The sequence below is a fragment of the Equus quagga genome, chromosome 14 (assembly GCF_021613505.1).
Source record: "Equus quagga isolate Etosha38 chromosome 14, UCLA_HA_Equagga_1.0, whole genome shotgun sequence".
In the NCBI taxonomy this organism is placed as follows: Eukaryota; Metazoa; Chordata; class Mammalia; order Perissodactyla; family Equidae; genus Equus; species Equus quagga.
This window is the reverse complement of record NC_060280.1, coordinates 77544535-77565749: the sequence shown is the minus strand read 5'-3', so window position 1 is coordinate 77565749 and position 21215 is coordinate 77544535. Positions and strand designations below refer to the sequence as shown.

General features: G+C 36.7%; 1 protein-coding gene across 2 annotated transcripts in view; it reads left to right on the top strand.

Annotated features, from left to right (window-relative positions):
* Positions 1-21215, top strand: part of ARHGAP32 (Rho GTPase activating protein 32) — a 320326-nt gene that overhangs the window by 186473 nt on the left and 112638 nt on the right. For both annotated transcript variants that reach the window (XM_046685165.1, XM_046685164.1), the window contains exon 5: positions 13048-13134. In XM_046685165.1, the coding sequence (XP_046541121.1) occupies positions 13048-13134 (87 nt within the window). The remainder of the gene's footprint in view (positions 1-13047; positions 13135-21215) is intronic.

Sequence of the window (21215 nt, the reverse complement as noted above, 5' to 3'; positions counted from 1 at the left end):
CTATATTTTCTTCCAGAAGTTTTACAGTTTCAGGTCTTACCTTCAAGTCTGTGATCCATTTTGAGTTTGTTTTTTTTGTGTGGCATAAGAAAATGGTCTACTTTCATTCTTCTGCATTTGGCTGTCTGGTTTTCCCAACACCATTTATTGAAGAGACTATCTTTTCTCCATTGTATGTTCTTAGCACCTTTGCCAAAGAATAGCTGTCTGTACATGTGTGGTTTTATTTCTGGGCTTTCAATTCTGTTCCATTGATCTGTCTGTATGTTTCTGTACCAGTACCATGCTGTTTTTATTATGATAGCTTTGTATTACATTTTGAAATCAGAGATTGTGAACCCTCCAGCTTTGTACTTTTTTCTCAAGATTGCTTTATCTATTCGGAGTGTTTTTTTGCCCCATATGAATTTTAGGATTCTTTGTTCTATTTCTGTGAGGAATGTCACTGAGATTCTGATTGGAATTGCATTGAATCTGTTGATTGCTTTGGGTAGTGTGGACATTTTAACTATGTTTATTCTTCCAATCCATGTGCATAGAGTATCTTTCCATTTCTTTATGTCATCATTGGTTTCTTTCAATAATGTCTTATAGTTTTCATTGTATAGGTCTTTCATCTCCTTGGTTAAATTTATTGCTAGATGTTTTCTTCTTTTTGTTGCGATTGTAAATGGGATTGTATTTTTGAGTTCACTTTCTTTTAGTTTGTTATTAGGGTATAGAAATGCAACTGATTTTTGTAAGTTGATTTTGTAGTCTACAACTTTACTGTAGTTATTGATTCTTTCTGGTAGTTTTCTGATGGATTCTTTAGGGTTTTCTATATATAATCTCATGTCATCTGCAAACAGCGAGAATTTCACTTCTTCATTTCCTATTTGGATTACTTTTATTCCTTTTTCCTTCCTAATGGCTCTGGCAACAACCTCCAGTACAATATTGAATAAAAGTGGTGATAGTGAGCACCTTATCTTGTTCCTGTTCTCAGAGGGAAAGCATTCAGTTTTTCCCCATGAGTTTGATGTTGACTTTGGGTTTATCACCTTTATTATGTTGCGGTAATTTCCTTCTATTCTCATTTTGTTAAAGAGTTTTTATCTTAAATGGCTGTTGGATCTTCTCAAATGCTTTCTTTGCATCTATTGAGATGATCATGTGTTTTTCTTCCTCATTTTTTTAATGTGGTGTATGACATTGGTTGATTTGTGGATGGGCAACCATCCCTGTATCCCTGGTAGAAATACTACTTGGTCATGGTGTATGATGTTTTTGATGTATTGCCATATTCAAGTCGCCCATATGTTGTTGAGGAATTTTGCATCTGTGTTCATCAGTGATATTGGCCTGTAGTTTTCCATTTTTGTGTTGTCCTTATCAGGCTTTGGTATCAGGGTGATGTTGGCCTCGTAGAATGTGTTAGGAAGTGTTCCATCTTCCCTAATTTTTGCAGTAGTTTAGAAGGATAGGTATGTAATCAGCTTTGAATGTTTGGTGGAATTCACCAGGGAAACCATCTGGTCCTGGACATGTGGGGACTTTTTGATTACTGTTTCAATCTCTTTACTTGTGATTGGCCTATTCAGATTATCTATTTCTTCTTGATTCACATTTGGGAGGTTGTAAGAGTCTAAGAACTTTTCCATCTCTTCTAGAATCTCCAATTTGTTGGCATATAGCTTTTCATAGTATTGTCTTACATTCGTTTGTATTTCTGTGGTATCTGTTGTAATTTCTTCTCTTTCATTTGTAATTTTATTTATGTGAGCTTTCTCTATTTCTTTCTTTGCAAGTCTACCTAGGGGTTTTTCAGTTTTGGTTGTCTTCTCAAAGAACCAGCTCTTTGTTTCATTAATCCATTCTACCATCTTTTTTGTTTCAGTTGCATTTTTTTTCTGTTCTTTTTATTTTTTCCCTCCTTCTGCTGACTTTGGGCTTTGTTTGTTGTTCATTTTCTAATTCAGTTAGGTCAACTTTGAGATTGCTCATTTGGGATTTTTCTTGTTTGTTAAGGTGAATGTATATTGTGATGAATTTCCCTCTTAGTACCACTTTTGCTCCATCCCACATGAGTTGGTATGGTATATTTTCATTTGTCTCCAGATATTTTTTGATTTCTCCTTTAATTTCTTCAATGATCCATTGGTTGGTCAGTAGCATGTTGTTTAGTCTCCACATCTTTGTCCCTTCCTCAGTTTTTTTCTTGTAGTTAATTTCTATTTTCACAGCTTTTTGGTTAGAATAGATGCTTGTTATTATTTTAATCTTACTAAATTTATTGAGGCTTGCCTTGTTTCCCAAGATATGGTCTATCCTTGAGAGTGTTCCATGAGAGCTTGAGAAGAATGTGTATTCTGCTGTTTTTGGTTGGAGTGTTCTATATATATCTACTTAGTTCATCTGGTTTAGTTTTGCATTTAATTGCACTGTTTCCTTGCTGACTTTCTGGCTGGATCATCTGTCTGTTGATGTGAATGAAGTATTGAGGTTCCTTACTATTACTGTGGTGTTGTTCATGTCTCCTTTTAGATTGGTTAATAGTTTCTTTGTGTATTTGGTGCTTCTGTGTTGGGTGCATAGATAAGTGTTAGGTCTTCTTGGTGGAGTGTCCCTTTAATTATTATATACTGCCCCTCTTTGTCTCTCCTTACCTGTCTTATCTTGAAGTCTACTTTCTCTGATATAAGTATTTCGACACCTGCTTTATTTTGTTTGCAATTAGCTTGGAGTATCATGTTCCATCCCTTCACTCTGAGTCTGTTTGTCATTGGAGCTCAGATATGTTTCCTGAAGGCAGCTGTTGGGTCTTGCTCTTTAATCCATCTCACCACTCTCTATCTTTTGATTGGAGAATTCAATCCATTTACCTTTAGAGGATTATTGATATATGAGGGCTTAATGCTGCCATCTTATTGCTCATTTTCTGGTTCTCCTGCATTTCCTTTGTTTCTCGTCCCATGTGGTTTGGACTACCAGTTTGGTCACCTAGTTTTTTATGCTAGATTTCTTAGTTTTCTCCTTATTTATTATTTGTGTCTCTGTTCTATGTATTTTTTTAGTGGTTACATGATGTTTGTATGCAAAATCTCATGGATGAGATAGTACATCTTCTGGTGACCTCTTATTTCCTTACACTGAGTGATTCAGTCCCTCTCCTCTTCCCCTCCTAAGTTATTTTTGTCACATCTTATTCCATCTTGTGTTGTGAGTTTGTGGTTAAAATGACAGGATTATCTTTGTTTTTGTTATTTTCCCTCCTTTTATCTTTAATGTTTTGCCTGAGTATTTGCTAACCTGTTCTGATGTACAGCTTCAATTTTCTGTTTTTTTCCTACCTATATATCTCCTTACTCAGGGCTTTGTAACCCCTTTGTTCTTTTTTTTTCACATATGAAGGCCTTCTTGAGGATTTCTTGTAGTGGGGGTCTTGTGAGGATGAACTCCCTTAGGTTTTGTTTATCTGGGAAAGTTTTTATTTCTCCATAATATCTAAAGATATTTTCACTTGATAGAGTATTCTTGGCTGAAAGTTTTTGTCTTTCGGAGATTTGAATATATCATTCCACTCTTCTCCTAGCCTGTAAGATTTCTTCTGAGAAATAGGCTGAAAGCCTGATAGGGGTTCCTTTGTAAGTTATTTTTTTTTGCCTTGCTGCCCTTAATATTTTTTCTTTGTCATTGACTTTTGCTAGCTTGACTACTGTATGCCTTGCAGTAGGTCATTATACATTGACATACTTAGGAGATCTGGTGGCTTCTTTCACATGGATTTCCATGTCCTTCCTAAGGTTTGGGAAGTTCTCTGCTATTATTTCTTTGAACAAGCTTTCTGCTCCATTCTCCTTCTCTTTTCCCTCTGGAATATATAATCCTTATGTTACATTTCCTAATTGAGTTGGATATTTCTCAGAGAATTTCTTCATTTCTTTGTAGTCTTAGTTCTCTCTCCTCCTCTATCTGAAGCATTTCTATATTCCTGACCTCACTGTTGCTGATTAATTCCTCCTTGATCTCAGCTCTTTTGTTCAGGGAATCCAAAGTCTGCTTTATCTCATCCATTGTTTTTCATCTCCAATATTTCTTTATAGTTTGAATCTCTGTTGTGAAGTAGCTCCTGAACTCATTAAATTGTCTATCTGCGTTCTCTTTTAACTCATTGAGGCTTTTAATAATAACTGTTTAATTCTCTGTCACTTAGGTTACAGATTTCTGTGTTTTCAGGTTTGGTTTCTCAGTCCTTGTCATTTTCCTTCTGGTCTGGAGAGTCAATATAGTTTTCCATACTGTTAGACAGCATGGATTTGTGCTTCTGCATTGTGGTAGTATTTGATTGCCGCTTCCACCTGTTGCCACTGGGTAGAGAGCTGCATATTCTGAGCCTGCTGCAATCACAGGGACAGCTCCCAGGTGCTGGGCTGGAGCACTGTGCAGGGGGGAGGGGCACTTTTTTTCTGCTGTGCAATCTTGGCGCCTTCTCACTCTGCCCTTGCTATCTGCTCTCCTGGGGTGTTGTCTTGGTGAAGACACCTCCGTGATAGCTAGCCACTTCTGTCAGGGACTTTTACCCATCCTGTGCTGGACCTCAGAGATCTCTGGTGTTCCTTTGGAGGGCCACAGCTCCCTCCTCGCTTTCCTCCTGGAGGCCACACAGAATCTCAGGGTCATTGTCCTTCAGGGAGGAAAAGCATTCTCTTACCTTGTTCCACTTCCTTGGACATCAGAGGGGGTGCTCCAGCACCTCTGCTTTCCGACGTATGGCTGCCTGAGTCTCTCAGGCATCCTTTTTGTGATTTGGATGTCCTGTGTTGGCATATGAATGTCCTTTTATTGTATCTTTGAGGGGAGAGTTTACAGGGAGAGCTCACTCTGCTGTGATGCTAACATCACTTGTTAGCCACTCTGTTTTTTGACTGAGGAATTTAATCCATTTACATTTAAAGTAATTATTGGTAAGTCGGTACTTACTATTGCCATTTTTGTTAATTATTTCGATTTGATTTGTCATTCGTTTGTTTTCTTCTTCTTCTTTTACTTTCTTCTTTCGTGATTTGGTAACTATTATTAGCCTTATCCTTTGATTCCTTTCATTTTTCTTTGTGTGTCTACTACAAGTTTTTCTTTTGTCATTACCAGGAGATTTATAAAATGTTCTTAGAACATGCTATTTTACACTGTCAACTTAAGTTTTATCACATAGAAAACCCATACTTCTTTCCTCCCTCTCACTTAGGTTATTGATGTTACCATTTACATATTTTTATGTTGTGTATCCATTTAAAAATTATTTTAGTTATAGTAATGTTTGTTTTTTAACTTTTGTAGTAGAGCTAAAAGTGATTTACATACCTTCATTACAATATTAGAGAATTCTGGTTTTGAGTATATTTACCTTTACTGATGAGTTTTATACGTTTATATGTTTTTACTTTGTTGTTTAGTACCTTTTTATTTCAACTTGAAGAACTCCCTTTAGAATTTCTTATAATGTATATCTAGTGATGAACTCTCTCAGCTATTATTAATTTAGGAGTCTTTATCTCACCTTTATTTCTGATGGCAGCTTTGCAAGGTATTGTGTATTCTTATTTGGCAGTTTTTTCCTTTCAGTGCTTTGAACATATCACCTCACTGTCTCCTGGCCTGCAAAGTTTCTGCTGCTAAATATGCTGATAGCCTTAAGGGAGTTCCCTTGTATGTGAAGAGTCCCTTTTCTCTTCCTGCTTTCAAAGTTCTCTCTTTGTTTGATTATAATGCGTCATGGTGAAGTCCTCTTTGGCTTGAGTATGTTTGGGGACATTTGGGCTTCAGGTACCTGAATATCTGTATCTTTTCTCAAATTTGGGAAGTTTTCATCTGTTGTTTCTTTGAATAGACTTTCTGCCCCTTCTTCTGTCTCTACTCCTCCTGGAACTCCAATAATGCATGTGCTGTCTCATTTATTGGTATCCTATAAGTTCTGTAGTCTTTCTTCATTCCTTTTTATTCAATTTTCTTTTTGTTCTTATGACTGGGTAATTTTGAATGACCTGTCTTCTTCATTGATTCTTTCTTTTACTTGTTTGAGTCTGCTGTCACAACTCTCTGTTGAATTCTTCAGTGCAGTCATTATATTCTTTAGCTCTATGATTTCTGTTTTTTGTTATGGTCTCTTTTTCTTTGTTAAACTTCTCATTTTGTTCATGTATTGTTTTCCTAATTTGGTTTAGTTATCTATCTGTGCGTTCTTGCATTTTACTGAACTTTTTAAAGATAACTGTTCTGAATTCTTTGTCATTCAGCTCATATATCTCCATTTTTTAGGATCAGTTGTTGGATTTTTCTTAATTACCTTTGGTGGTATTGTGTTTCCCTGATTCATCATTATCCTTGTGTCCTTGCATTGGTATCTGTGCATTGAGGAAGTGGTCACCTCTTTCAGTCTTTACAGGTTCATTTTGGCAGGGAAAGACTTTTACTGCTTAGCCAAGCCTGTGATTTTGAATGGATCAGCTGGTAGCATCCTTGGGAAGATTGGGCTACTGCTGGAGTCTTTGGTGGGCAAGGCTGCTGCTCACCATCTGAGGTCAGGTCGGATTGCTGGCTGGACTCCACAGTTAGGCAGGACCACTTGCTGGCCTCCCTGCTGACATAAAGCTAAACACTTGTTGTGCTCTGTGATTTGGCAGTGCTGCGGGCTAGGCTTTATAATCATCCTTGGTCATTTGTGGCTACAGGCTGTACTCCCTGATCAGTTGTTTCCACTGACTGGAGTTGGTGTTTATGTGGGACTGCAGGCTGCACTCTGTGATTAGGTGAGGCCAAAGGCTGTTCTGTGCATTTTCTGGGGTCACAAGCTGACCTCTGTGATGGTGGTGGGGCAGGCACACATCTTGCTCTGCATTTGTTGGGTAACCGGCTGGATTCCCCATTTGGGCAGGACTGCTGGCTGTACTTGGTGAGAAGTGATCACTGACTGGCTTCCCAGGCTGGGCAGGGCCACAAACTGTGCCTTGCAGTTGGACATGGCTGTAGGCTGGGCTCCACCATTGGGGAGAGTCACTGACTGTGCTCTGTGGTTGGCTGATCTGTTGATTGGGGACCTCAGCCGAGTGAACTGATGACTGCACTCCCTAGCCTTATGGGGGTGCCGTTTGGGTTCTCTGATCAGGTAGAGCTGCTGGCTGGGCTCTGTGGCAAGGTCGCTGGCAGAGACATGGTGCCACCTCCAAGATCCATTGGCTGCTTGCTCTTTGTCTTGTCCCCCTTCTTTGTTACTAGATGACCCCAGGTGTTCTACTCCTGCCAGTTTTCCAAGCGTTCCCTATAAGGCGAGACAGAGATGGGCCTCCTGAGGTTTGCCCCTGAACACTGGGAAAGTAGATAGCCATTTTGGGTTCTTTTTTACCCACTGGAGAAACTATAGTCCCAGGGGTTCTCTTTCAGTGTGATTCTCTACTGGTTTAGGAGAGAGGCAACATGGTCAAAATGAAACCATTCCTCTTACCCTTCTAATGCCACTTTTCTCTCTTTTTTTTTTTTTTGCTCTAACACTTTGCTTTGGCTTCACCCCCTAGGTTCTGAGATTTTCACTAAGGCATTCTTGTGTATGGATGGTTGCTAATTACTATTTTTGTGAAGGGATTAGAGTCTGGGTTCTATTCCTCCATCATTCCTCAAATAAGCTCTTTATGTCGGTCCCTCTCTTTTTCCTTCTGGGATTCCCATAATGCACGTTTTGGTCCTCCTGATGGTATCCTAGAGGTCCCTGTGGCACTTTCTACATTTTTGATTCCTTTTTCTTTCTGTGTATTTTTTTTGCCCTTTTTTAAAATAAGCTGATTCTTCTTCCTGCCCAAATCTGCTTTTGATCCCTTTTAGTGAAATTTTCATTTTAGCTAGTGATTTGTTGTCTCCCAAATTTATGTTTTGTTCCTTTTTCCTTTCTTTTCATTGATATTATTTGTTCATACATTGTTCTCCTACTTTCCTTTAGTTCTTTCTGGTTTCTTTGATCCCTTTGAGTATATTTTATATAGTTAAATTAAAATCTACTAAGTCTTATATCTGGAATTCTCAGGGATAGTTTCTGGGTTTTTTTCCTTGTGAAAGACCCATGCCATCCTGTTTTTTGGGGTATACCTTGTGGTTTTTTTTGTTGCATACTGGACATTTGAATATTATAATATGGTAACCATGGAAATCAAATTCCACCTCTTTCCACAGGTTTTCTGTTTTTGTTTGTGAAAGACTGAAGTTGTTTGTTTGTTTAGTGACTTTTCCAGAGTTTTTGCAGAGAATGTGTTCCTTGTCTTGGATACTCCCTGAAGTCTCTCTTCTTTTAGCTGGTGTTCAGGTAGTGTTGTGTCAGGGAATTCTTTGAATGCCAGGAGCTAAAAATAAAAAATAAACAAAAAGCCAGTTTCTCCAGTCCTTACACATTTCCGTTGTGTTGGGGCCCTCCTTCAACACTTAGCCAGGCTGCTCATGGCTCTGTGTTGGCCTGAAGATTAGTTAGAGGTTAGCGCCTAGGATCCTAGGTTTTTCTGTGCATGTGTCCCGCCCTGGACATGTTCCTGGGGTTCTGAATGCCCCAGTATACACAGGCACTTTTGAGTGCTTTAATTTCCCGAAGAACCTCTCTTCTCAGCTTTTCCTCCTGGGCTTTAAGCTGTCCATTTTTTATCTTGAGTATAATCTTTTGCTCCAGGTGACTGCAGATTTTTGTTCACTTTACAGTAGTTTTGAACAGTGCTTCTGCTGTGTGTCCCTGCGAGGTTGTTTCTCCTTCCTTCCTCTCCTCCGCCCCCTAGTTCTGCTGGGGAAGATTGCTTTTACTTCTAGTCCTTATTTCTGTTGCAGTTATTGACATGTTATAATTTTATCCCCTTCCTTATGATTTGGAAGCTACATATTGTTTTGCTATTCTTTTAGTGGCTGCCATTAAAATTTTAACTGAATAACTAATTTTCAGTCTAAAGTTTACCAGTGTCTCCCCTCCTTCTCCCAGGCAAACCAGTACTGAGAATGTTTTAACTGGGATCACTCTTTCTTGTTTTCTGTGCTAGTGTTGTGCAGGGTTACAGTTCTATCCTTTTATCTCCTATAATTAATCATTATTTTTGTTAAATAGTTAAAATTTGTTGAGATGCAGTACTTATTTGCTGAATCCTTTGCTCAGTATTTCTGCTTTACATCTTAGCTCTTTCCCCTGGAATCATTTTTTTTCTTTCTTAAGTACCTATTTTAGAAGTCCTTTTAGTGAGGATTTGTTGGTGGAAACTCAAGTTTTTATTCACCAGAAAATGTTTTTTTTAAGTCTTTTTTTGTCTTAATAGTTTAGATATGAATAAAATCTAGGTTAATTTGTTTTCTTTTCTCAGAACTATTACAATATTCTCAAACTTGTGCCATCTGTTATTTCTGAGAGTTTAGGTGTTTTATGTTTACTTAAATATTTACCCTATCTGGTATTGTTTATTCCTTTCTGTAGTCCTGGGCTTCTACCTAGTACCATTTCCATTCAACCTGAAGAAATTGTTTTAGCTTTTCTTGTTGCACTGGTCTGTTGGAGACAAATTCTCCCAGCTTTTGTCATTTGTATGTGTTTGCATTTCTTAAATTTCCAAAGGTTGTTTTCATGGGATATAGAATTGACAGTCTTTTCTTTCAGCACTTTAAAGGTGTTTCTCTTTGACTTCTGTCATCTCTTGTTTCTAGTGAGAATTCAGCTGTCATTTGTATTTTTCCCCTTTATGTAATATGCTTTTTTTCTTTGCCTGCTTTAAAGATTTTTGTCTTTAATTTTGTTGTTCAAAAGTGTCATTATGATGTGCCTGGTAGTGATTTTGTAAATTTATTCTATTTGGGGATCTATGAGTTTCTTGCACTTGTTGGTTGATATCTCACCAGTTTTGGAAAGTTCTCATCTGATGTCATCAAATATTTTTCTGCCTCCTTCCCTCTCTCATTTCCTTCTGCTACTCCAGTTGTACGTGTAGTTGTCTGTTTGGTATTCTCTCACAGATGTCAAATGTACTGTTATTTTTGGTCATTCTTTTTATTTCAGCTTGGATAGTTTCTATGGACCTGTTATCTTTTTTTGAGGAAGATTAGCCCTGAGCTAACATCTGCTGCCAATCCTCCTCTTTTTGCTGAGGAAGATTGGCCCTGAGCTAACATCTGTGCCCATCTTCCTCTACTTTATATGTGGGACGCCTGCCACAGCATGGCTTGACAAGTGGTGCCATCTTTGCATCCGGGATCCGAACCAGTGAACTCCGGGCTAGCAAAGCAGAACGTGCAAACGTAACTGCTATGCCACCGGCCGGCCCCTCTATGGACCTGTTTTCTAGTTCACTGGTCCTTTCATCTACTGGGTCCAGTGTTCTGTTAATATCTGATACCATCTTTTTTATTTCTAGCATTTTATTTCGAATATGTTTATAGTTTCAATCTCTGCTGGAGTTTCCCATGTGTTCTTATATATATCTTTTGAACTAAATTTTAGAATATCTATTATAGTGAATTTACCTTATTTTTATTATTTCAATATCTGGACTGTTTCTGGGTCTGATTTATTTTGTTGTTTCCTCTCTTCACCATGGATTGCAATTTCTTGCTTCTATACGTGTTCTGTATTTTTTTATGCCAAATATGTTATATAAAAGACGATAGAGGCTAAAGTAAATAATATTTATCTCCAGGATGGACTTATTCCTTCTTCTTCCAGTCTATTAAATTGTTGTTAGATTATGTTAGTCATGTTTGATTAGGGGGCTGAGTTAAGCTGATCTGTAGCTGATATATCTCTGGCCTTTGTGGAAGCTTTAGTTTATCATTACTTTTGAATATTTTTACTGTAAGTTCAGGAGTTTTTTTTCAGCAGGGAAAACTGAAAATTGGTGAGATGTCTGAAGACCTCTTTGTGCTTTAATGCTAAACCACTTATTTTCTAAACTGAGGGGAGCATGCAGACTTTTTTTTATCTCTTCTTTACCACGTGGTTGCTAGTTCTTTGTTCTGTAGTCCTTTCTCCAGTTTTTTGTGTCAAAGGAGACCTCTCTTCCCTCTATGCTACCCCAGATCTTGGTGTGTAGCTGCCTTAAATTCTGTGAAGTCCTGGGTTGCCTCTTTGGGGTTTCTCTCAGCTTTTCTGTGCCACCTCCAGCCTTCAGTTGTTGAATGTCTTGAGTGCCTCAGATATCTCTCAGTTCTTCTGCCCTCTCTGGTCTTTCTTGCCCTGTTCCCCATCTCCAGTGATGAGATGCCTCGTGCTTGGGGAGATTCCACACACTTGCTGGGTTCATCTCTCTCAGTTCAGCTGCTCTTCCCCAGCGTTTGGTGGACTGACCCAATACACTTGGGGAATCCTTGTGGAATCAGTTGGTGGGTGAGTGTTGACTATCTGCTACCAGGTGCTCCTTGCAGTTTCAGTTATCACTCCAGTCCACAGTCAGTCATTCAGGCTTTGGCTGTTTCTCCTCACTCTGTATGGCAGATTCTTTACCCTGCTGCATCTCTGTCAGGCCTCTGAGCACATCCACGAGTCTCTGCTGCCTCATGAAAGTCCTATCACTTTTTGCAACTTAGTTCATTTAGGTTTGTTTTCACCCTTAATTCTTCCACTTTCTTTGAAAACTATGATTTTGTAGTTAACCTGGCTTATTTTGGCCACTGTAAGAATGATCGTTATCCTGTGAACTTCTCATACTTAATACCAGGAGGGTTTTTTCCCCCTAATATTTCCAGTGACACTGGTTTCAAAAATGGAGACTATATCTTCACTAACCTTTTATTTCTTATAATATTAACTGTAATGATAGGTAACATTTATTAAGTACTTACTGAGTGCCAGACACCTTGGTGAACACTTTAAATGCATTATCTCATTTACTTCTCACAAAGTTGAAATAGGTATTATATCATCCTCATTTTCCAGATGAGAAATTAAGTAGGTAGGTCAATATTACACAGCCAGTCAGTGACACTTTTGAACTCAAGATTGTCTGTCTCTGGTGCAGAGTTTTCAAATTCACATTCCTGTATGGGGCAGGTCTGTAAGATAAATGAGAGAAGTGATTAGGCTACAAAAAACATAACAAGGGCTGGCCCCGTGGCCGAGTGGTTAAGTTTGTGCACTCCGCTTTGGCAGGCTACGGTGTGCCGGTTCGGATCCTGGGGACAGATCTATGTAATGCTCATCAAGCCACACTGTGGTGGCATCCCACTTAGAAGAACTAGAACAACTTACAACTAGGATATACAACTGTGTACTTGGGGCTTTGGGAGGAAAAAAAAAGAAAGGAAGATTGGCAACAGATGTTAGCTCAGGGCCAGTCTTCCTCACCAGAAAGAAAAAATTACAAATCAAGCAGCATGATGAATGATAGTTAACATTCAGCCTAGATACTTCATGAAAATATAATCAGTTCTGTGGCAAAGTCTCTTGGAGACTACGTGCCTGACACAAGGGTTTTGGTCTCTTCTCAGCTTCAGCCTGTTGTTGCCCATGTGAAAATGTGGTTCCATTTTCTGATTTTTTCAAAAGAAGGCAGAAATCTGCATTTTTCATATGAAATGACTCAGTTCCTAAGTGTTAGCTGCTGATTCAAATAAAAAGAAAATAAAATTCAGTGTGAATTCACTGTGAATTCATGGTGAGAGTGAAATAAAACGTGTCTATAGGCCCAACCTGTCTTCTGGGCAGCCAGTTAATAGAGCCTGAGCTCTTTTAAACCACCTGTCACACTGTCTCTCAGTGCCCACCTTAATGCCTTCCTTTCACATATGTGCTACATAAGTTATGGAAGTGGTGACCTGCTCATGAATGATTGTATTTTATTTACTGTGGTAATGTAATCTAAATTAAGACATAAGCTACAAAGACAATTCTTGGAAACATTTTTTTTTTTAAATTCTGAATTCTTTATTTGCCTTAAGCACTAGAGTTCTATTAAAGACATGTCTTAACATTAAGTTGATATGAAGGTCCAAGTATTACTGAATGCTTAGTTTATTCTTGTTCATTAGTCATGACTTTCCTTCTCTTCTGTCCTTGCTTCTTTGATATAGCTTTCACTTTCAGAAGAACAGAATGAAGTAATGAAAAATGGCTGTGAATCTAAAGAGCTGGTCTACCTCGTGCACATTGCTTGTCAGGTAATTTTGTGGATGTACTCTTCATTTCACGTAAAATTTAATAAGAATTACTTTGAGTGATTGTTAAATTTCTTTCTGTAATGAATTTCTCACATTGCCTGGTAGAATCCGCAGAAAGATACTTGTACAATATTGAAGTGAAATTGGAATATGAATGACTATTGTTAAGAAAATAGGCGGCTCGCCCAGTGGCACAGTGGTTAAGTTTGTGCGCTCTGCTGCAGCAGCCCAGGGATTGCGGGTTTCGATCCCAGGTGTGGATCAAGCCACGCTGTGGCAGCATCCTACATACAAAATAGAGGAAGATTAGCACAGATGTTAGCTCAGCAACGATCTTCCTCACCAAAAAAAGGGAAAGAAAAGGACGGTGTCCTTCAAAAAAGAGAAATATGTTCTTAAAATACTATATGGAATGCACACTTTGGTTGCAACTTGCATGTTTTTCTCTCTGCATTTTGAGAAAGATTTTAAGGCTTTTAGACACTTTTGAATGAATAAAAGTGATTATGGTAACACACAGATGCTTTGTTTTATTCTTTCTCCCAGTCATATTGACATTTCTGCATGTACTCGCAGTTGAAAAATCAATTTAGTAGAATCAGTTTTATATCCTTTAATTTACAAATTTAAAGAAAATTTCCCCGGTAAAAGTAAAGGAAATATATTATTTATTGATGATAAGATTAAATGAGTCAGCTACTGGTCACATACTACAATAAAAGATCCTTGGTGACCTTAAGGAAAACCTTTCAAAATTATGTGCTTTTATTTATAGGCGTCACAATATGAGATTGGAAATTGAATTTAGCTTGTATATAAATTAGATGTCCAAAGTTATGTATTGTTCATACGTTTTATTGTATGTCATCTCGATTCCTTTGAGGAAGTGAGCAGCTCTGAGTCACTAAGTCTCAGACTTTATAAAATGCTTCTATTTGGCGAGTTAATTTTTAAGTGAAAACATCAAGTGCTTTTTTGATGAACCGTTATTAATGGGTGAATATAAAACATATCTTCTTTATCTGGAGTACATGGTTGGCATGCCAGTAATGTATTTGTTAATCCCTCTACAACATAACACTTTTTAGCATCTTTTTTTCGTACCGTTAATTTCTATATTTTCCAACAATGAAAATGTTTTTATTCTCATAAGCAAAACACAGTATCAGAAATACTTGATGCTGTTTTTAAAAATGGTCTTCAGGGGCTGGCCCCGTGGCCGAGTGGTTAAGTTCGCGCGCTCCGCTGCAGGCAGCCCAGTGTTTCGTTGGTTCGAATCCTGGGCGCGGACATGGCACTGCTCATCAGATCACGCTGAGGCAGCGTCCCACATGCCACAACTAGAAGAACCCACAACGAAGAATATACAACTGTGTACCGGGGGGCTTTGGGGAGAAAAAGGAAATAATAAAATCTTTAAAAAAAAAAAAAAAAAAAAAAAAAAAGGTCTTCAAAAGGTAAGCGTGGTATTTTGGTACCATACGGTAGAATGTGTAATTGTTATTTGACTATGCTTCTGTGAATTAGTGACCTAGACAGTTAGGCTGTTTTCTGGCTGTAAATATGTTGTCAAGCTGCTTAAAAAATTTCAGACTATTTGGTATAGTATTTATTATATCAAAGTAGTTATTTCCTGCATTGTAATAATGTCGTAAGACTTCTGTGCCTCGCTGTAAGTAATCATTGATGCATTCCTGTGGCTTACCTTCTGTATTCTTGCTGTATATGTGAGCCATAAACCATATTAAACTAGAATCATATTTTTTTTGTAACTGTAATCAAAGACTCTAATTTTGCAAAAGAGGAAATTGAAGCCCAAATTACTGAAGTGGCTGTATGAAACCTTAGCAAGGGCAACTAAGAACTTTTGTTTCTTGATTGCTAGCTTTTCCTACATCTCCTTGCAATTCACAGTTTAGAATGGATTTGAGAAATTTCTTAGTCTTCAGATAAGATCACCATTACACATTGATGTAATCTTTCCATTTTAGAAGTTATTTATTCATATATTTCATATCTTTGCTGATTTCTATTTTTTAATAATGTACTCTTGAAATTTTTTTTATTTAACCAAAATTCTTGGTTCTTCATCTTAACCTGCTCTCTTCTCTGGTTCTTTTGTCTCAGAAAGTGGCCAGTTAAACAACTGTGATCTTTTTCCTTTCCGTAAGTTAAGTGATACTGATTCCTTACGTCCTATCTTTGAACCTTTTAATTGTGTCTTTGCCTCTGATCTTTAAAGTTTTTATTTCTTTTTAAATTGTGAACCCAGAAATGTAAATCATGTCTTCCATACAGAATAGATCCAAATTCAGTAGGCATTTTTTGGTCACGTATGTATCTAATACACAGATATTATGACATGCAGTACATCATTTAGTTCTTACAATGCTCTTTGAGGCAAATAGTTTGGTTTCCTTTTTACAGGTGATGAATCTAAGACTCAAGAATATTCATAACTTCTCCAAGATCATAAAATCAAAAAGAAATACCAGGATTTGAACCTCAGTCTGGTGTTTTTTCTGTTCTTCACCATTTTCTAATTTGATTTATACTTGGTTGGTTGGCTACTCTGAAATCTGAAAGCATATCCCAAATGTTAATAAAGAATTATAGAAATGCACTGAAATTGACAATCTAGTTTCTTTGCTAATAGACTTCGGTGGACAGGGCCTAGATAGCACACACACATATATATGTATATGTATATGACTTTAAGTGGAAGCTTCAAATCAAGAGCGTCTGAGAGAGAGAGTCTAAGCTGACTGGGTACAATCCTAGGCCAATAGACAGAGGCCCCAAAGCAATTGAAACAGATTTCTGTCATACAGATTTCATTTAGCCATGTTGGTGTGTCTCAGCTTAATATGAACCGTGAAGAAAGCAACTCTCTTGGCTGCTTTGAAGAATAGATCTTTAATGCCGTCTGAGCCCTCACCTCCCTCCCTCTCGTGCTAATCATTATTTAAAATGAGTTATTTTAACCAGTATAGGCATGTTGATGCCTCAGATGTTCCCTCTCTTATATTTTTATTCTATTCTCTAAGTAAACAAACTGAAAAAGTAGTATTATGTAAAAGAAACAGATCAGCTAGTGTGGATGAAAAAACACTCTTTCCAAGTTGTTTCATGATATTGATTTAAGTGGGAATACTTTTTCTTTTCTGAGTATCATACAATTTTTCCTCTGCATATTCCCTGCTTTTTAAGAAACATGTATTTAGTTTGAAATCAATGAAAATTAATAAAAATCCTTGGAAATTCAGGAATATGTCAAGGTAGATATGGGAAAAATCTTTACTGTCTCAAGTGTTGAAAATTCAAGAATTTAAAAAGATCAAAATTAAGCAAACCCTGACACTAATTATATTGAACCTCACTACATAGAATAAAGCATTTATAAGTGTAGAGTTAGTAATAGTGAGTCTTAAAAGCATCCTATATTCTATTGTTTTGTTCTTTAGCAAATAAGCAAACATCAGTTTTTAAGTGTTAATTTTAAAATGGCAAATTTAAACCTAGCTGTTGCAAGAATTTATTCTGTGTGCCCTAATGAAAATCGTGTTCTGATCTTTCCTTTCTGTAAGTGTAGTTTTGTTAGCATAAGAATAATTGTTGCTTAATAAAATACTTAGTATTTTATTATAAAATGCTTAGTATTTTTATAATAAATTTTATAAAATTTTTATTAAAAATATATAGTATTTTATTATCCTGTGGTGAGCTTTACAGTAGTTGGAATTAATGGTCCTTATTGAAGTTGGATTGTATTAACTTTGTATTTTAACCAGAATTCATCAATATATAGTAGTTTATTTTTTCTGAAGATCAAGTTTTTCATAAATATTTGCAGAAATATGAGGACTCCTTGATGTCCCCCCCTAAAAACAGTTGGTTTTAGGGGAATGCTTTCCTGCCTCAAAATATCTCCTGTACTCTGATACTTGAAATTCCACCATTAGAAATGCATTCCTTGGTATTAAATATGTCCTCCACTCAATCCATTTAGAAAATGCTGTTACTAAGGGAGTAGAGTTGAATATTAACATTTGTAAAGCATCTGTGTATGAGCAAAATATACAGGCAGACTGCAAACGTTCTTTCTAACCCTCATAACTCTTCTGTAAAATATAGGTATTACTATTCCCATTTTGCAGATGAGTCAACTGCTGCTCGTAGGTATAAGTAACTTATGTAAAGTCCTATATTTAGGATAAGGCCAGGCTCAGATTTGAATCAAGTCTCTCTTTTTTAACTGAACTTCATCACACAGTTAAAGAGAGAATTCATAGCATTAATTCTTTTGCGGATAACTTTCCCATAATAAAGGGATTTCGAAGGAGGAGGTGAAGACTGCTCTTCTCAGAAAGAACAGTAAACGGATCTAGAATTTGTCTTTCTCTTTCCGTTTCTCTTATTAACAAGTTATCCCAAGCTGCTGTCTCTTGTTGGGCTGTTGTGGTAGCATCTGTGTTTGCACCCTGTAATCAGTTATAACGATTTAAACTGTCAGAATGATGTAAGATGTAAATTGAAACATGTTACTCTCATGGTCAAAACTCTTCAGTAGATTTCCACTGTATTTAGAACTAAACCCAAACTACTTACCAAGGCCAGTGAGGACCCTGCATGATCTGGAGCTTGCCAGCCTCTTCCATCATGTCATGACAGTCTTCTCACTCCCATGCGCTGGTCACACTAGCTTGCAGTCAGTTGCTGAAAGACCTGAAGTTCTTTCCTGCAACAAGGCATTGAACTCTGTTCAGCCCATAACTGTTCACACTGTGCACTTGCTGTGTCTGGCACCTTCTTAGTTTTCAGGACGCAGTTTTGATATCACCTCCTCAGAAGGGCTTTTCCTGACTGCCCTAACTGAAGTAGGTTCTTGCTTATTTTTCCATAGTACAAAACTATCATTATTTTATTTATTCACTTTAAAAAGTATTTGTTTTCCTCATTAGAAATGAAGTCTAAGAAGTCAGAGTTTGGTGGTCCTCTGTGGCATCTCTAATGCTTATTCCACTGCTTGGTCTTTGTAGGTGCTCAGCACATGTCTGGTGAATGAATGCGAGGAAGAAGAACAAATTTTTGTCTTAGAAATTTAATCTTATATACACTGGGATGTTTCTTTCTCAGACTTGTCAAGAATTGTTGATTTTTATTACCCTTGGATAGCAGTAATTACTTGATAGTAGTAATTATTAAGGTTAGAAATTAGCAACAAATTAAAATTTAGCAGATGTATGTAGTGAGTTTTTTGTTTTGTTCTGTGTAACATAATTGAACTTCTGAAATGCTTTGATCATTTACTTTTATTCAGTCTGTTTGGAAATTGGATGATTAAGGCTATTTCTTTACGTGTGAAATTTAAAGTTCTTTCATGTCTGCTGAAAATGTGAGGTATTTGACTATTTTTACAATTTTACTCAGTGAATTTAACTCAGTCTTAGATGATTTGCAAATTGTGTTCAGGTACTAATTTCTTGAATAAAAATCTGTATAAAAGAACAGATTTTTTGCTGGCACAAGATGATTTTTAGAAAGTTGAAAGAAATCAGTTCACTGATAAATGAAGAAGTGAATTTTGAAATCCAATTCCCAGTATTTACTTTCTGAGGCTATGAAAACCTTTTGCATTTATATGGTTGGTTGTTGATATTTATTTCTTTGAGCAAGGCCACTTAGATGGAAGAGAACATAATTACTTTTTTTTAATTAATAAACTTTATTTTTTAGAGCAGTTTTAGGTTCACTGCAAAACTGAGTGGAAAATACAAGCTTCCCGTGTACTCCTGTCCCCACACATACACAACCTCCTCCACTATGGACATCGCCAACATCGTGGTACATTTGTTACAATTGATGAGCTTGCTTTGACATACCATTGTTATCAAGGGTTCACTCATGGTGGTGTACATTCTGTGGGTTAGGATTAATTTATAATAATATGTATCTACCATTATAGGATCGCAGAGAATAGTTTCACTGCCCTAAAAATCCTCCTTTATCCCTCACTTCCCCTAATCCCTGGCAACCACTGATCTTTTTACTATCTCCATTGTTTTGCTTTTCCAGAATGTTTTATAGTTGGAATCATACAGTATGTAGCCTTTGCAAGTTGGCTTCTTTCACTTAGTAATATGCATTTTACTTTTCTCCATGTCTTTTCATGGCTTGATAGCTTGTTTCTTTTTGGTGCTGAATATTATTCCATTGTCTGGATGTACCACAGTTTGTTTATTCATTCACCAGCTGAAGGACGTCTTGGTTGCTTCAAGTTTTGGCAGTTATGAATAAAGCTACTGTAAACATTCATGTGCAGGTTTTTGTGTGGGTAAGTACCAAGGAATGCAATTGCTGGATCCTGTGGTAAAAGTATGTTTAGTTTTGTAAGAAACTTCAAAGTGTCTGTACCATTTTGTATTCCTACCAGCAGTAAAGGAAACTTCCTGTTGCTCTCTGTCCTTGTCAGCATTTGGTGTTATCAGTGTTCTGGATTTTTGCAATTCTAGTAAGTGTATAGTGGTATCTCATTTTTTAAGTTTGCATTTCCCTGATGACATATGATGTGGAGTATCTTTTCATATGCTTATTTGTCATCTGTATATCTTTTTGTTGAGGCATCTGTTAAGGTCCTTGGCCCATTTTTAAATCAGTTGTTTTCTCATTGTTGATTTTTAAGAGTTCTTTGATATATTGGATAACAGTCCCTTACCAAATATGTCTTTTGCCAGTATTTTCTCCAAGTCTGTGGCTTGTCTTTTCTTTCTCTTGACAGAACAGAAAAAATTAATTTCAGTGAAGTCAAGTTTACCAATTCTTTCTTTCATGGATCCTGCCTCCAGTGTTATATCTAAAAAAAGTCATCACCAAACCCAAGGTCACCTATATTTTTCTCTTATGTTATCTTCTAGGAGTTTTATCATTTTGCATTTTACATTAAGGTTTGTGATCAATTTTGAGTTAGGTGTAAGGTCTATGTCTAAATTCAATTTTTTGATCTTTTGCTTCTCCATATAAACTTTAGAATCATCTTGTTGATATCCACAAAAATAGCTTGCTGGGATTGTGATTGGGATAGCCTTGTAAATCTGTCAAGTTGGGAAGAGTTGACATTTTAGCAATAGTGAGTCTTCGTGTCCGTGAACATGGTATATCTCCATTTATTTAGTTCTTTGATCTCTTTCATCAAGAGTTTTATAGTATTTTTTGTGTGGACCTTGCACATATTTTGTTAGATTTATACCTAAGTATTTCATTTTTTGGAGGTGTTAATGTAAATAGTATTGTGTTTTTAATTTCAAATTCCATATATTCATTGCCGGTACATAGGAAAGTAATGGACTTTTGTATATTAACCTTGTATCCTGCTTTTTTGCTATAATCACTTGTTAGTTCCAGGAGTTTTTTTTATTCTTTTGCATTTTCTAGCTAGACAATCATGTCATCTGTATAAAAGGCAGTTTTCTTTGTTCCTTCTCAATCTGTTTATCATTTATTTCCCTTTCTTGTCTTATTGCATTAGCTAGGAATTCCACTACAGTGTTGAAAAGCAGTGGTGAGAGGGGAAACTTTGCCTTGTTTCTGATCTTACTTGGAAAGCTTTGAGTTTCTCACCATTAACAATGATATTAGCTGTAGATTTTTTAAAATATATATTCTTTATCAAGTTGAGGAAGTTCCCCTCTATTCCTAGTTTACAGAGGGTTTTTATCATGAATCAGTGTTGGATTTTGTCAAATAATTTTCTGCATCTATTAATATGGTCATGTGGTTTTTCTTCTTTAGCCTGTTGATGTGATATATTGCCTTAATTGATTTTAGAATGTTGAACCAGCCTTGCATACCCAAGATAGATTCCACTTTATTGTGGTTTATAATTCATTTTATATATTGTTGGATTTGATTAGCTAATATTTTGTTGAGAATTTTTGCGTTGATAGTCACAAGAGATATTCATCTGTGGTTTTCCTTTCTTGTAATTTCTTTGTCTTGTTTTGGTATTAGGGTAATTTTAACCTCACAGAATGAGTTAGGAAGCATTCCCTCTGCTTCAGTCTTCTGAAGGAGATTGTAGAGAA